Below are 16835 nucleotides of genomic sequence, written 5' to 3' on the forward strand. Positions count from 1 at the left end.
TCATTAGGGCTAGGCACGGCCTAGGTCAGACCCAATTTTAAAGGAACCGGACCAAATCTGCATTTAAAAGGAACGGACCAGGCCGGACCGGATACATCATATTTTAATACAAAAAGTGGATCTAATCCGGCCCGTTAGAAACGGGCCGGGTCCACAGGTTTTTTTTTTTTTTTTTTTTTTTTTTACTAAATCGCCATCTTCCTCTATTTCTCCGCCTCCGCCAGGGCCACGACGTCCTCTCCATCGAACTCGGAAATCACAATTGGAATTCAGAGTTGAAAAGGCCACCCGGATGGGATTATGCACGAATTCAAAACTACGGTTGGAATTGAGCTCAGGTTATGCACAAATTAAACCAAACAGAAACTAAAAAACTGGAAGAGAAACAGAGCTTCCACTGCAACTCTAGATCTTGCTTCGCTCCCAATGCTTCGCTCCCAATCTAGTGATCAAAGACAGGACTTGGTGGAATCACCAGAAACCGAGCTTCCTCTGCAACTCTCGATCTTGCTTCGCTCCCGATCGCCGTCCAAACGGAACCTGAAAACGAAGGTGTGGCACAGATTGCACAGCCACCGTCCATACTTCCATTTCTACCTTCGAAACCCTAAGGTCGCAGCTCTCTCTCTCAAACCCTCTCAACTCTTGGCCCCTATTTCTCCACACATCCGTCGTTTTTCGGATCCCTCTTTTTTCTTTAAATCAGTCACTCACACTATATATATATATATATATATATATCTAATATCTATATCTGTATAAATGTGATTGTAATTAAAGATCAAAGGAGCTAGATTCAACTCAAAACGCAAAACCCAGAAGCCAGATTCAAAACCCCAAGGCCTCCCCTCTTGTTTCTGGCCATGGCTAATCATCGGTGGCCTGAAGTTCGTGGAGGAAGACGATAGAAGACATCTAATAATCGATGTCGTCCACGACGGAGGAGGACGATATGTAGTTGCTACAAAATAGAAGGATTGGAGGTGGGTTGCTGGAGAAAAGAGTAATTCAGTGTGAGATCTGCACCGAAGGGAGGAAGAAGATGGTTTGCCGGAGAAGATTGGGTTTGGGGTTGCCGGAGAAGATTGGGTTGTTGTTAAAGGTCCATGGAGAAAGAAAAGGCTTGAGGATGAGGAAGAAGTGGTATTGAGGTTGAGCGATTTCGGTCTGAGACTAAGAGAGGGTAGGAAATAAACGGTCCGGGCCAGGGGCCCCCTTTTTTTCCAAATTTTAAAACCGGCCCGCTCCGTTTTTTACAAAGACCGGCCCCGTTTTGTAATTATAATTTTTGGACCCAAACATTACCCATCCCGAATCGTAAGGATCCGCCCTGACCCGCAGGTCCAGAACCCGTTTGCCCATCTCTAATCTTCACTCTTAAGTTATCTATTTCTTAAACCCGAAAAGTGGTCCAAGTTCTCCACTTTTGCTTCAATATCTATCATATATGAGGAGATCGATTAATGATGCAGAGACAGCAAAAGTGGCCAATTTCCTTACGCATACGGTGAAATTGACAAATACCTAAGAACAAACCACAACATAATATAGAGTCGATAAGCAAGTTCCTAAAGCCACAAAGTCTAACTATAACTATACATACAATGGTACAAAAGAGGACGAGAAGGAGAAAAATATTCATTCCATTACTTCGGCTATTGAACGTGTGTTCCTTTTTTTTTTCTTTTTTTTTTTTCTATAATATTATTATTATAAAATAACTAATTGTCGACTAGAAAAAAAAAAGAAAAAAAGAAAAAAAAAAAAAGAAAGAGACTAATCATTATTGTCAACAAAAGAATCTGACATATGATCGACCGATTTTCGACATTCTTCCCGTTATTATATTCATTCCATTACTTCGGTTGTTGAATATATGTTCCTTTTTTCTTTTTCTTTTTCTTTTTTAAATAACTAATTGTCGATTAGAAAGAAAGAAAAAAAAAGACTAATCATTATTGTCAACAAAAAGAATCCGACATATTATTGACCGATTTTCGACATTCTTCTCGTTATTATATTATATGTGTCAACACATCATGAAATAAGGAGACTTATCAAACAAGCTGAAGACTTATCAAACATAGAAACGTATTGGGACATTTTGAACTAGAAGCCTCGTTTTGAAATATAGACTAAACATCTATTCCTTTTGCAAATTTGATTAAACATTTTTCCTACAATTTTGGTACTTTAATTTTATTTCATTTGAAGTCTATTCACGTTAGCATTCCTTTTTTTTCTCCTATTTTTATGCATCTCTTATTATAATGATTTTTTTTATTAAAATATTTATTTTAGTAAATTAAATAGAATGTAACAAAATTCATTGTTAATTAGGTACGTTTGATTATAATGGTACAAGTACATTTAATTACTTGGTACATTTGAATTTTTGGTCCATTTGGCTTCTTGGTACATTTGAATTTTTAGTACATTTAGTTTTTTTGTACATTTGAATTTTTGGTATGTTTGTTTTCAAAACATAAGTTTTATTACTTTTTTTTCTAATAATGAGGAATTACATTAATTAATTATTATTTTTATTTATAGAAAGAGTAGTTAACAATGTAAAAGTTTGAATTACTTTAATTAATTATTTTTTCTTTCTAGAAAGAGCCATTAATCAACGGATAATAACTTTTTTGTTAATTCAAAATTATATGATTTATTTTATTATTTAGCATTATCTACAATAATAATGATTTATCTCCGATCAACTAAAAGTTTTTCCAGAGACTTATCAACCAAAAAACAAGACTATCTAGAGCATTATGTATGAATTAAACATATTTTTAAACATTTCAAAAAGATGAATATTCATTTTAATATAATTTATAATTGGGTACGTTTGAATTCGGGGTTGGTACGTTTTCGTTTGACGTACGTTTTCATTTAATGTTGGTACGTTTCCATTTGGCGTGGGTGTACATTTAGATTTGAAATGTTTAAATTTTTAAACTTAAATATAGTTGAAATTATTTAAAATATATAGCAGATATTTAAATGTAAATTAATTTCAATTAATCTGAAGTAGTTCAAGTCTGAGTATCTTAATCAAATGTTTCAAAAGCTTAATCAAAAACTCAAAAAACATAAATGTTTAGTCTACAAAAGTCTAAAATGAGGCATCTAATTCTAATTTTCTCAAATGTATTTTCCATCTAGACTTTATATCTCTTAATTCAAAGCTTCCCTGAGGTTTAAGTTCATTCAAACACCCTTCATCGCACTTGGTTGTATTCGTGAATCCAATTCAAGCACCCTTCATGAATATTTTGTAGAAAAAAAATGATAAGTTAACAATTATAAGTAAAAGTTTGATGAATTTTTGGACGCTTCTATTTTATGACCCTATTGTTGTAAATTTCTGGTTTCACCACTGCACATAACCATCGGAATTTGGGACTGGACCAGATAGACGATTGTTGGCCACACTAAATGTGGAATTTCACCCGCGAACTCAGTGTTTTCAATCTAAGCACATTCAGATAGCTACAATTCGAAGATTCGGGGGGATATTCCCCGAGAAGCTGTTCAATGAGAGATCCACATATGTAAATTATAATTTGAGTATAATAATAATAACATCACATGAGGATTTTCATGGTACACTGAAAATGCTCCGAAACAAGAACTCTGCATATATTTCACTGAAACATAACATAAAAGGACAAAGGTTACTGGCTACCTCAGTTTATATCCTCGATAGAAGACCCACAAGCGACGCACACTAGGAGCTCTTGGAAGGAAAAAACAGAAAGAAAAAGGAAAAGCAAATCCAAAACCAGCTGCTGCTGCTATAACAACACTGTTTGACTTCAAAACCTTAACTAGAGTACTAGTGGACTTCACTTGAGACGATCGACAAGGCTTTAGAGGCTTCCCACAAAGTTTAGCATTGTTTGCGTAACTTTCTATTGTAACTGCAGAATTGTTACAGAAGGATGGGACTTGGCCAGAGAGCTGATTGTTTGCCACGCTAAATATGTTAATCCTACTGAGCTGGCCAAGCCCTAGAGGGATGTTACCGGTGAACTGGTTGCTGTCAAGCTTAAGCACATTCAGATAGCTACAATTGGTAAGATTTGGTGGGATTTGCCCTGAGAAGCTGTTAGAAGAGAGATCAAGAGTTGTAATTAACGAAATAATTCTACCGATATCTTCAGGTAGAGGTCCACTGAGCTCGTTTCTCGAAAGATCCAATCCAGATAAGCTTGTGCAATTCGCTACACCATGAGGAAACGGGCCCTTGAGCCCCAAATCCGAAAGCTTGATATTTATAACTTTGCTCTCGTGAGGGTGCCAACACTCGATTCCCAGAAAGTTACAGATGAAACCTTCTGTTTCATTGCTGAAATCCCATGAAGAGTTTAAGTAACCTAAAGGGTCCTGAAGTGATGCTTTTATGCTTTTGAGGCAGTTGACATCACTCTCAACAGCAGAGCTGAAACTACAACTTAGCAATAAGACGCAACAAATAAAAATGTTGCCAAGATTTTGTTTGCTCAACAAGGTATCACGTATTAAGAAAGCCATCAAAACGATCTTAAAAATTTCTACTGTTTTAATAAAATTGAAGCCAAATGACCAGAGCTAGAGATAGTGCTCAATCAAACCCACAAATTCTCTAGCTTTTAATAACACTGGGGAATGTGAAAGAAACCAGGAATTTTACTCGGAAAGAGAGTTCAACGAGAAAATTAATGTCCATGGTCAAGACATAACTTAAATGCCAGAGTGGTTTATACGTCTATCTTTTTTTTCCTTGACCCCTATGTGAAAGGAAAATTTTTCAGCGTAATTATCACAACGGTACACAATATTAGTGTCTATATTTTTATGGAAATAGACAAAAACACATCTCGGTCAAACGAAACTATGTACGATTCTCTCATAATATCCTTTAACAAAATATGTCATTCAGGATCTCAACCCAACGAAAAATCAATATAATAAACAAAATAACGTGTTATAAAATAAAAAGACGACAAAATTGTTAAATATGCCAGCACTCAATAATTTCTTCATTTTGAGGTCATTCCTTTTGGTAAAATGCTGAGGGACGACTTGGATAATTAGCTGCTTGACTGGGGCACTCCCAGACCCTGCTAGTGTCTTTGAGGAAGTTGTTGGTTGGCTTCCTGAGATGACTCATTTTCATTATAAACTTTGACTTCTCAGACGTGAATCACACTTCCCTTTCCAATGCATATATATATTTTTTTTAACAAACGATATTATCTACATTAAGAGAGAGAGGTATGTTAAGTATCACAATGAACTAGCAATAATATGGTTCAAATTCACCTTTAGCAAGAATTGAACCTAAGATCTCTCACTTACAAATGAAGAGAAATAGTACTAAACTGTAAAATTAGGTGGCAAAAATAATATTAGTACTGATAATTAGTGGAGCAAAAGCTACTTCTTGCCTGTGCATAATATTTTTTTTAACAAATGATATTATCTACACTAAAGAGAAAGGGATAGCTAAGCCTCATAATGAACTAGCAATAATGTGGTTTAAATTCATCTTTGGCAAGAATCGAACCTAAAATCTCTCAGTTATAAGTGAAGATGAATATCGTAAAATTAGGTGGCAAAATTATTATTAGTACTGAAAATTGGTGGAGCAAAAGCTACTTCTTATGGAAAACGGGGCAAAAGCTAATTCTTGCCCATGCATAATAAATTTTTTTTTTAAACAAACGATATTATCTACAATAAGGGGAGATGATAGGCTAAGCCTCACAATGAACTAGCAATATAATGAGGTTCAAATTTACCTTTGACGATAATCGAACCTAAGACTTTTTCACTTACAAGTGAAGAGGAACACTGTTAATTGTAAAACTAAGTGGCAAAATTATTATTAGTACTGAAAATTGCTAGAGCAAAAGCTGCTACTTGTGGAAAACGGGGCTTAAAGCTCAAGCTTATACGAAAGGGATAGTGAGACAAGAAGAAATAGCACATCAAGAAGAGAAATCCAAAACAAAGGGTAATCAAAACCTTACCGGACGGATCCTAAGCGTACAATCACCCATTCGAGCATACCATATATCATATCAAAGGGCTCAAACCCAAAACATTTTCTCATTAAAGATATGAATTTACAACGCTCATCACATAATTTGATCGCGTACTATATGGAGAATAATATGAACTCGTAAGGATATTGAAGACTAAGCAGAATCTCTAGGTGTGGCGGGGCATGATGCTTGCTAATCATTTCTTCATTGTTCAAAAGCTACCAATCATGAGCTAATAAAATGAACATGCAATTGTTAATAATAATAAGGCCATTAAAAGATATAGAACTTGATAACCTCTTTCAAATTTAGAAAAAAGAGATATATTAATCAACTAATCAACTTAGCTAAACTTAATTCAGTTTTTTTGTTTTTTTTCCTACCGTTTGTTCATAGGAAAATAAATAAATAAATAGGAGGGTCGTAGCCTCTCTTTATTATCTTGGGCTTTTGGGATTGTTTTTTTGGGCTTTTAGGATTGTACTGGTGGAGCCAGATTCGACCTGGGACCACGATGTTGTAGGCCCAATTGGTGAAGTCTCTTTTCGGCTCAATTTCTATGTTATTTTCAGGGATAGTGCTACTCACACATCCACTTTTACACATCACACATTCTTATTATGGTTCGTTTAGAACTACTTTTAAAATAGGTAAAAGTGTTTTTTGTGAAATGCTTTTGAAACTAATTTTTAGTAAAAATGCAAATAAATCCTAAAAAACACTAGAAGTGCTTCTTGCAAGAAGCACTTTCTTTTTTTGTCAAGACGTCATGGTACTTTGCAATTCTTGCAAGTAAATCATTTTGTACCATGACGAAAATGCCAACAAATAATGATTAACAGAGCTCATAAGGTACCTCAAAATAAGATCACCATGTTTTTACCCTTTCTTTTTTTGTTCCTAACCTTCTGATTTTGTATAATGGGAAAAGAGGATCCTAATGCCAGCAAAATGGGAATATTGAACCCTTAAATATTTTCTGCTTAGTTTAAGTCATGGTTAAAAAAAGGACATGGCAGGGGAGGTGGCAACGACAACAGTCGCAGGGCTAGTGGCGGTCATAGCAACAACAATGGTGGGGATTTTTGCTCACTTAATCTAATTTTTCATTAATAAACATGCAGGAAAAACAGTTCTAAGCATTCGTCAAATGTTCATCCACAATAGGTCTAAGCATTTGTCAGATGTTCATCCACACATTCCATGATATCATTTTTGTTTTCTCAGTTATTCCCAACTGTGGTCTCGCATAGTTAAGAACGACATTCTCACAGGTAATAATCTAGATATCCGTGAAAAATATGCACCAATATTCAATATGTATTTATCAAAAATTTCTACAAGTTTTAATATTCTCACAACGCTAATTGTCAAATTGCAATATGTTTTGGGACACATTATTGCAGCACCAACATTTGGAAGGAAAAATGGTGGCCAATGAAAAAATTGAGACAAATGTGAAATTTATATTGAAAATATCAGGTACAAATGTTAATAAAGCACCTATAAATTTTCAATTTGTTACACCTCTTATTAAAGTATTTTATTTATTTCATATATGGTGATCCCCGAAAGAGGATGTTAGAATCACATTGTGGGGTGACATTGCACGTTTTGTTAAGTGGGTGTTATTTCTCTATTGTAGGAAGATTTTGGGAAGGCGAGTAAGAGGCTCCTTCCCTTTTTTTACTTTTTTTTTTTTTTTTTTTTTTTGCGGAAGAGTGAGAAAGCAAAAGCCAGTTTAGGAAATTAGGCATTCCCAATGTTTCTACTTTTTGTTCTGTAAAAACGAATTCAAGTTTTAGATAGGATTTAATGCATGCTCAAGATTGGGATTTGGGACACTTTTGGAAATTCATGGTTGGATTGTCAAATTGGTGTTGGGAATCTGGGTGTTCTGAGAATTAAGGTAAGGATGAGGTGTGGTGCTAAAGCACAGTTTATATTATTGCATAAATACTTGAAGTTATATGTTCTGTTATGATTTTTAATTCATTTATACTTGAAGTTATATTCAGTTTGTATATTTGGATTTCACTGTTTTTTAATTCATTTATACGTTCTGTTATGATTTTTCTATAATCTGCATGCTGAAATACTTGGAGTTAGAATTAATAAGGATTGAATGAAACATGGATTTTTTATTAGATTGGTATGGCTGACAAAGTTAAGAAGTAGTTTAAGATAAAATCTAGGGAATTTCTTTAACTGAACGTAGTTGTTTTCATGAGGTAGATAAGTTACAATGTGGTGCTTCTACACCAAGAAGGAATTTTATATGAATACATTGAGTGATGTGTGAAATGGTAAATGTAATTAATCCTTCAACAAAACAAACAGTAAAAGGAATACCCATTCCCATCCAGCCTTCTGTTTTCTGCTTATCATACCTTTTCAATTTTGCTTATTTTTCATTGGTCATATGAAAGATAGTGCAATACCTTGGGACCAAAATATCTAACAAACTGGACTGGATATCTCTATTATAGAGAGTTCGAAAAAGCAATTTAGACATTATTAGTTTATATTAGTGTTTCACTTCTGTTCATTCACTTTATATTTTGTATTGTATGGTTTTACATGAGAATTCCATAGTGATAGCATGTTGCAATGGTGTAAATGCAACTTTGTATTTGGCTTGTGTTTAAAACTTAGTCCCCTTGGTGAATGATTTTTTCTTTCTTTTCAGCTTTAGTGTTTCAGTCGCATTAGATTGTTAAAGAATTCAACAAAAAGGCTTTCAAGGTTCGTGCATGTTTCTCCATAATTTCATCGGTTAACTTTTTTTTTAGTTACATTTCCTTTTCTGTTCTAAATTATTGTGTTTTAGTGCTGCCTTAGTTATATCAACTTTGAAATTTGAACACAATTTTCTGAAATATAATGCTTTTTTTTTTTTTTGGAACTTTACATAATTTTGAGTATGCACTGCATTTGTTAAGGTATTTTTCATTCTTTTCGTGTTGGTATCTTGAAACAGACAATGTGGCTATCTGAAATATTCAGTATTGTAGGGCGGGTCAGTATAGCATTTGCAAAGGTTTTTTTCTCCTTCCCATCCCCATATACATATGATGAATGCAATTAAGAAGTCTAATGTGTGGTAACATTTTATAGCAGATTTTCTGGAAATTTTCAACCGGCAAATTCAGTTGATCTTTATACTGAACGATGGGATGACATTATTAAGAATTGAAAAGTAACATTTCCTTGGTTGTTGTTTTCTATTTCTTTCTCCTTGAAATGGTTGTTTTTCTTTTATTGTTTTTGTTTCTTTCTTCTTCTTCTTCTTTTCCTGTCTGCCTTCTGTTATCTATGTGGTAATTGCAAATTGCAAACAAACTCTGCTGCTTCTTCAAAATTTGTATTAGTTTATAAAATATCCATAGAACACGTACATAATGACTAAATTCTTTCTCATAAGCAGGTACCTTGTTGTAAACTGAAATAAAAAGGAACGAAGTTACCCCAAAAATGTAGAAGCCTTGAGTGGTGAATGATTCTTGGGATGAGTCGCGGACTAAGTCGCTCTCTTTAAGACGTTTCGCAGCTCTGCCCAAAGTGTGCAAGCAGTTCACAAACACCACGTCGTCCCCAGGATAAAACAGCCCAGAACCTTCTTCTTCTGATAAGGTTCTTTCTTGCACAGCGGAAGAACTTTCAAACTTACACCCTTTCGATATGTTGCTATTAAATCAATATGTAAAACTATTTTTTCTTTCTCTCTTAGCCTCTTTGCATCTGCATGACTTGTATCTTTCTATGTTTTTATATATGTTGGTGTGTGTGTGTGTATAAATATATGTTATAATAAAAAAATACGTTGAGATTGCAATCTGTAATCAATCAAAGCAATTGAAATCAAAACCGCAAGGAATAATGGCAATTGAAATCAAAACGGATAAAACCCACAACGGGACAAAACAAAAATCAATTCAAACTGAAAATTAAAACTAAAACGGTTCAATTGCATGTTTCATATTTAGAGGAGATAACTCCTTAAGCCAAAATTAATTGACTTTTAATATTGGTAATAAAACAAAACAAAACATAAATATATTTAAATATTTAAATAAAAACATAAATGCTCTAACAATCCCCCACTTGTTTTTTATTTAAAATATATATCAAGCAACATATCTGTTTGGGCCCAAAATAATATTGTTGGGCCGAGTGTAGGTTTGTGCTCGGCCCGAAGCTGTGTCAAAAATACTATGGGCTGCCTGATGATTCCAGGCCATTTGGCAGGGATGGTCGAGTCCTATCGCAAGAAGGAGTAGTTCAGATAAGCAAAGAGGGTCGAGGAAGTCGTGGTGCAATTAGGATTCTCGACCGACAATGAATAAAGCCCCGAAAGGGGGTGAGTTCAAAGTCCTAGTGGGAATAGGGTCGTTCGAAGCAGAGTCGGAACGAAACAAGGACTCCCAATTAGGGTAGGAGTTTAATTCGATCTCAAGGAGTTGGTGCTATAAATACAAGAAATCATGCAACAATTGAAGACCTTCAATTCAGCATACAATTGCCCTGCACAAAACCTCTAAAACATCTTAAGATTTGTCTTTTTCTTTTTTCCGCCGACACACCTTCAGTTTGGATAAACAGCACTGTGGAGGCAACCGGCGAACACCTTTAGTTTGGATAAACAGCACTGTTGCCTTAGAATCAGCCGACCAAGGAGCACCTTCAGTTTGGATAAACAGCACTGCGTCGAGGCCGACTGGTTACCCATCCAAGTCTCGGCCAAGAAGGGTTTTCGAATCCTTATTGGCAAGGGTCATCTTATCAGCCCTCTCGACGAAGTAATGTGTTACGAGTTACGATATACGGCATACCGAACGCCGAGTGATTTTATGATTGGATATTCACAAGTGAGTTTTAGAGTTCGGCATTCTGACGGCCGAACCACGTTCACCATCAAGACATACATCACCTTTGAATATTTGTGTCCGTATAATCTGGTGTTGATTCGACGTGCTTATACTCTTACGAATATAGTCACGGTGACCGAATCAGGCGCCGACGATTTGTGAACTTCGCAGAATTAGCAGCTTTGTCTTTAGGCTCTAGAACCCAAAGACCGAGAGTGTTCCTTCCTCGGTCGTAGTTGCAAGATAAAGAAGTCAGCAACGCGCTCAACGCGACATCAACGAATTTTACTCCTCGGTCGAGCTCGGCCGACGAGTTGGCACACCCCGCATTCAACCGAATGACGTAGTTAGCTTATTAGTTACTCGGCCTGCACACCACGTAGGTTTTGTAATTTTTAGAGTCAACAATATCATAAAGCTATGCATAAGTAAAGGTGTTTCTCAACTTAAACCTGTACATAGTGTTAGTGATCCAGAGTCTACTAGAGTAACTTATAGTTTTGAACTCTATCTCTGACAACACCACACACATAACTTTATTAAGGTGGAGTTTAAAAAGCCAGCACTTACGGCCTTGTGCTTATATCCCAGTATTGTGAACGTTCTAGAAACTTGCCCAAGATTTCATAGGAAGTGGCCTCACTTCCACATTCACTTAGGTAAGACTATCAAGGATATTCCTATGGCTAGATATCCCACTCAACATAGAGTATAGACCTTACTAAGAGAAAAAAAATTTCAACCTAAAAACGCTTCAGGATGTCATGCTTCTTAGGGATGGACATGGAATAATATTCCAAATTAAAATTAGCAAGACTTCACTCATATCGCTTATGACTTGTTATTACCCTTTGAACCTATATCTTGGGATCTCCAGTCTATAGGTTGGGTTGCTATCACAAATGACTCAATTTTCTACGGGCTTTAGTCTCATCCTTTTCGAGGTTTTCCAAACCTTTTCTCGTGCTAGTCCTTTCGTCAAATGATCAGCCAAGTTTTCTTCATACCATATATGATCCACTCTTACAGCTCCATTAGAGAGATAATCTCTTACAGTGTTGTGCTTATGACGTATTTGTCGCCTTTTCCCGTTATAATAACGATTTTGCACTTTAGCTATTGCCGATGTGCTATCACAATGGATCAAAATTGCTGGAATCGGTTTCTCCCATAAAGGGGTATCTGACAATAGGTTTCTCAACCATCCTGCTTCTTCGCTTGCCGTAGCTAGCGCTATTAATTCTGACTCCATAGTAGACTGCGCCAAGATAGTCTGTTTCTTAGACTTCCATGACACAGCCCCACCACCAATACTAAAAATATATCCACTAATGGCTTTAGAGTCATCTGAAAGAGTATTCCAATTAGCGTCGCTGTAACCTTCTAGGACAGCGGGAAACTTCTCATCGTGTAATCTGAAATTCATCGTTCTTTTAAGGTATCTCATAAGCCTTTCTATAGCATGCCAATGCTCCAAACTAGGTCTGCTAGTAAACCTGCATAAAACTCCTACAACATAAGATATATCAGGCCTAGTGCAATCAGTAGCATAACGAAGGCTACTAATAATACTAGCATACTCAGATTGTTTAACACTGTTACCAGTGTTCTTGAACAATTTTACACTAGGATCATAAGGAGTATATGCTGGTTTACAATCAAAATAATTATACTTTCTTAAAAAAATTTCTATGTAGTGAGATTGATCTAAAGAAAACCCATGTTCAGACCTAGTTATTTTCAAACCAAGTATTACACTAGCTTCACCCAAGTCTTTCATATCAAAATTAGCACATAACAAAGATTTGACATTATTCACAACATGAATATTCGAACAAAAAATAAGCAAATCATCCACATATAGGCATATTATAGTGCATATATTACTTTCAAACTTATAATAGATGCATTTGTCACTCTCATTTATTTTAAAACCATTTGAAGTAACCAAACTATCAAATTTTGCATGCCATTGTTTAGGAGCTGGTTTCAATCCATAAAGTGACTTATCTAACTTGCAAACTTTATTTTCTTGTCCTGGAATAATAAAACCCTCTGGTTGATCCATATATATTTCTTCGTCTAATTCACCATTTAAGAAAATTGTTTTAACATCCATTTGGTGCACAACAAGATCATGAATAGAAGCTAAAGCAAACAATACACAAATAGAAGTTATTCTAGTCACAGGTGAATAAGTATCAAAGAAATCAATATTTTCTCTTCGTCTATAGCATTTGGCAACAAGTCGGGCTTTAAATTTTTCAACTAATCCGTTAGGTATTAATTTTCTTTTAAGAATCCATTTGCAACCTATTGTTTTGCAACCAGGTGAAAGATCCACCAAGTGCCAAGTTTGATTTGACTCTAGGGAGTCGATTTCATCATTTATAGCTTCTTGCCACAAATCTACATCTAAGGAAGTCAAAGCTTCTTGAATTGTATTAGGATCTTCTTGTAAGTTATACACATGAAAATCAGGCCCAAAATCTTTAGCTATTCGAGCTTTTTTACTTTTCCTCGGTTCTAATGCAGATTTGCTATGTCCTACAATAGTAGGTTCATAAATTTTAGAAGAAGAGAACCCCCACTATTTCAAATATTAAAAGGAAATTTATTCTCATAAAAATCAGCATCAAGTGACTCAATTATGACATGATTTTTCAAATCATAAAATCTGTATGCTTTGCTATTACATGCATAACCAATAAAAACACATTTATATGCTCTACTAGCCAATTTTGATCTTTTTGGATCAGCTTTACGAACATAAGCTAAGCAACCCCAAGTTCTGAAATACAACACATTTGGTTTCTTATTTTTCCAAATTTCGTAAGGAGAAATATTTGTTTTTGAGTTAGGGATTCTATTTAACACATAACAAACAATCAACACAATTTCACCCCACCAATAAGAAGCAGCTCCAGAACTAAGCAAAGTAGCAACGGTCAATTCACAAAGAGTTTGATTTTTTCTTTCTGCTTTACCATTCATTTCAGGAGAATAAGGAGCAGCAGTTTCATGAATAATTCCATGAGACTTAAACAAATTAACAAATTCAGTGGAATCATATTCTTGTCCTCTATCACTACGAAATCTTTTAATCTTACGATTAAATTGATTTTCAACTTCAGTCAAGAAAGTTTTGAACATGTCAATAGCTTCACATTTATTTTGCATAAGATAGACAAAACAATAATTCGAACAATCATCAATAAAGGTAATTAAATAATTTTTTTCATTTCTAATTAACACTCTATCAAATTCACATATATCAGAATGAATTAAGTCAAGTGGTTCAGATTCTCTATTGACAGATTTATGCGAAGTTCTAGTGATTTTAGCTTGACTACAAAATTCACATTTTTCAAAATCATTCAATGATAAGTTGGGTAAAAAGTCTAAGTTACTCATGGTCTTAACCAAGCGTTTGTTCACATGACAAAGTCTAGCATGCCAAGTATTAAAAGAAGACAACATGTAAGCAGAAGTAGACATTTTATCAATATTCAATTTAAACATTCAATCAATAGCATATCCTTTTCCCACAAACACCCCATTTTTAGTAAGATTATACATATTTACTCCAAACGTTTGAGTGAATCCAGCCTTGTTGAGAAGAAAGCCCGAGACAAGATTCTTCCTTATCGCTGGAGCGTCCATCACATCTTTTAGTATCATGGTTTTTCCAGAGGTGAACTTCAACTCCACCTTTCCAATACCAGCAATATCAGTTGAGTGCGAATCACCCAACAAGACCTTCCTTCCCTCAGCCACAGAATAGGTCTTGAAAAAGGAACAATCGTAGCAAACATGGCGAGACGTGCCAGTGTTCACCCACCATCCCTCGGATCCATCAACTACGTTGATTTCTGATGTCATTGCAATCAGTTGCTCTTCAAAAAGATTTTCCTAAGAAGCAGAGTTTTCCTTATAAAGCATGGCAGATTGAATCCGTCTTAAAATTGTTGTAAACTGAAATAGAAAGGAACGAAGTTACCCCAAAAATGTAGAAGCCTTGAGTGGTGAATGATTCTTGGGATGAGTCGCGGACTAAGTCGCTCTCTTTAAGACGTTTCGCAGCTCTGCCCAAAGTGTGCAAGTAGTTCACAAACACCACGTCATTTCCAGGATAAAACAACTCAGAACCTTCTTCTTCCGATAAGGTTCTTCCTTGCACAACGGAAGAACTTTCAAACTTACACCCTTTCGATATGTTGCTATTAAATCAATATGTAAAACTATTTTTTCTTTCTCTCTTAGCCTGTTTGCATCTGCATGAATTGTATCTTTCTATCTTTTTATATATGTTGGTGTGTGTGTATATAAATATATATTATAATATAAAAAAATACGTTGAGATTGCAATCTGTAATCAATCAAAGCAATTGAAATCAAAACCACAAGGAATAATGGCAATTGAAATCAAAACGGATAAAAACCACAACGGGACAAAACAAAAATCAATTCAAACTGAAAATTAAAACTAAAACGGTTCAATTGCATGTTTCATATTTAGGGGAGATAACTCCTTAAACCAAAATTAATTGACTTTTAATATTGGTAATAAAACAAAACATAAATATATTTAAATATTTAAATAAAAACATAACTGCTCTAACATACTTGTATACATAGCAGAAATAACATCTAAGGATCTTAGGGGGAGATTTACTTAAGTTAATCCTATGAACTCTGAGGTAAATCGAGTCCTTAATTTTCATGTACATTTTATTTTTTGATGTTTACTAGGTGGTTTACATAGTTTTTAACCATTAGATCATCTAACTTTATGTTTACGATTGTGTTGTTTCAGATTGTTGATAGAAATTCAATTTAAATGCTTTTGGAAAGATAGAGATAAAACTATGACTTATAATTCTTTTAATCCCACAGCAACGCGCGGGCATCAATTTCTAGTTACTTCTAATATGAAAATTTTCAGATATCTACCAAAACATCACAGCTTGAACCTGATGAACATTGACTACAACCGACTCAAAACTATCACGTAGTCCGTTTTGCTACGAACTCATCATTCACTACCTTCCTGTCCACTGACCAATATTTTCCATTTGTGACGGCAATTTTTGGATTTATTCTCTCTCTCTCCCTCTTCCTTACTAATTTCTCTCATACAAGGTTCTGTTGCTTCTTACTATCCCTTATCCTAAGATTGAGATTCATCAATCCAATCTGTGTGGTCATCGTCACACAAATATTTGACACTCGGAGTTTTGCAACCCAGTGCAGGGCACGGTTCTTTAAACATTTTGACAGGAAAATCGCACAAATCACCCCCAGCTCTCATATGAAATAAGAAACAATTAATGATACTTGTGGTGGTTTTTATTACCAATCACAGTCAAATTTCGAGATTGATGCCCATGTTTTGTTTGAAAATTGGACAGGTAGCTCTCATGCATGGTAAAAATACGTCATTTCATGTGTATTTTTGCGCCTTCATGTATATATTTTGTTAAAAAATACACATATAGTGGATTCTATTACCAATCTCAATAAAAGTATATAGCCCAAGTTTTATTGAAAAGTTGGACTTCTAGCTCTCATGCATGACAGTATGTCATTTCATGTGTACTTTTGCTCTTGCATGTGATGACCTAACGTTCAACTTTTAGACGGAATATAAACGCATACTGGTATTTTGACTGAACATTGGTAACTGAGGCATACAATTAATACCGAGTATGTATAACTTGCTGAGTACAGCAAAGAATTGAAAACCCTAGCAAAAGAATCCGGATCCTTTTTGTGAGAATCTCGAGAATCAGTGAATCGTATCCGTTCATTGTACATCATGCAGTTAGAAGTAATTTAAAATTTTTTTATTTAAAATTGAATACAAACAGTATCGAACGAAAATTGACTGCACGATGTACAATGAACAAACACGATTCACGGATCCTCGGAT

At 35.0% G+C, this 16835-nt stretch overlaps 1 protein-coding gene across 1 annotated transcript; it reads right to left on the reverse strand.

Moving 5' to 3' along the window:
* Nucleotides 1-3534: 3534 nt before the first annotated feature.
* Nucleotides 3535-4649, reverse strand: LOC103934388 (probably inactive leucine-rich repeat receptor-like protein kinase At5g48380). Its single transcript, XM_009344132.2, has one exon. The coding sequence runs from the start codon at nucleotides 4537-4539 to the stop codon at nucleotides 3688-3690; it is 852 nt and encodes a 283-aa protein (XP_009342407.2). The 5' UTR covers nucleotides 4540-4649; the 3' UTR covers nucleotides 3535-3687.
* Nucleotides 4650-16835: the final 12186 nt, after the last annotated feature.

This window comes from the organism of the source record quoted next, unplaced genomic scaffold, assembly GCF_019419815.1.
Source record: "Pyrus x bretschneideri cultivar Hongxiangsu unplaced genomic scaffold, Pyrus_bretschneideri_v1 Contig7, whole genome shotgun sequence".
NCBI lineage: Eukaryota > Viridiplantae > Streptophyta > Magnoliopsida > Rosales > Rosaceae > Pyrus > Pyrus x bretschneideri.

Coding starts and splice junctions, on each gene's coding strand:
- LOC103934388 (XM_009344132.2), bottom strand. CDS start 4,539: ATGGCTTTCTTAATACGTGATACCTTGTTGAGCAAACAAAATCTTGGC.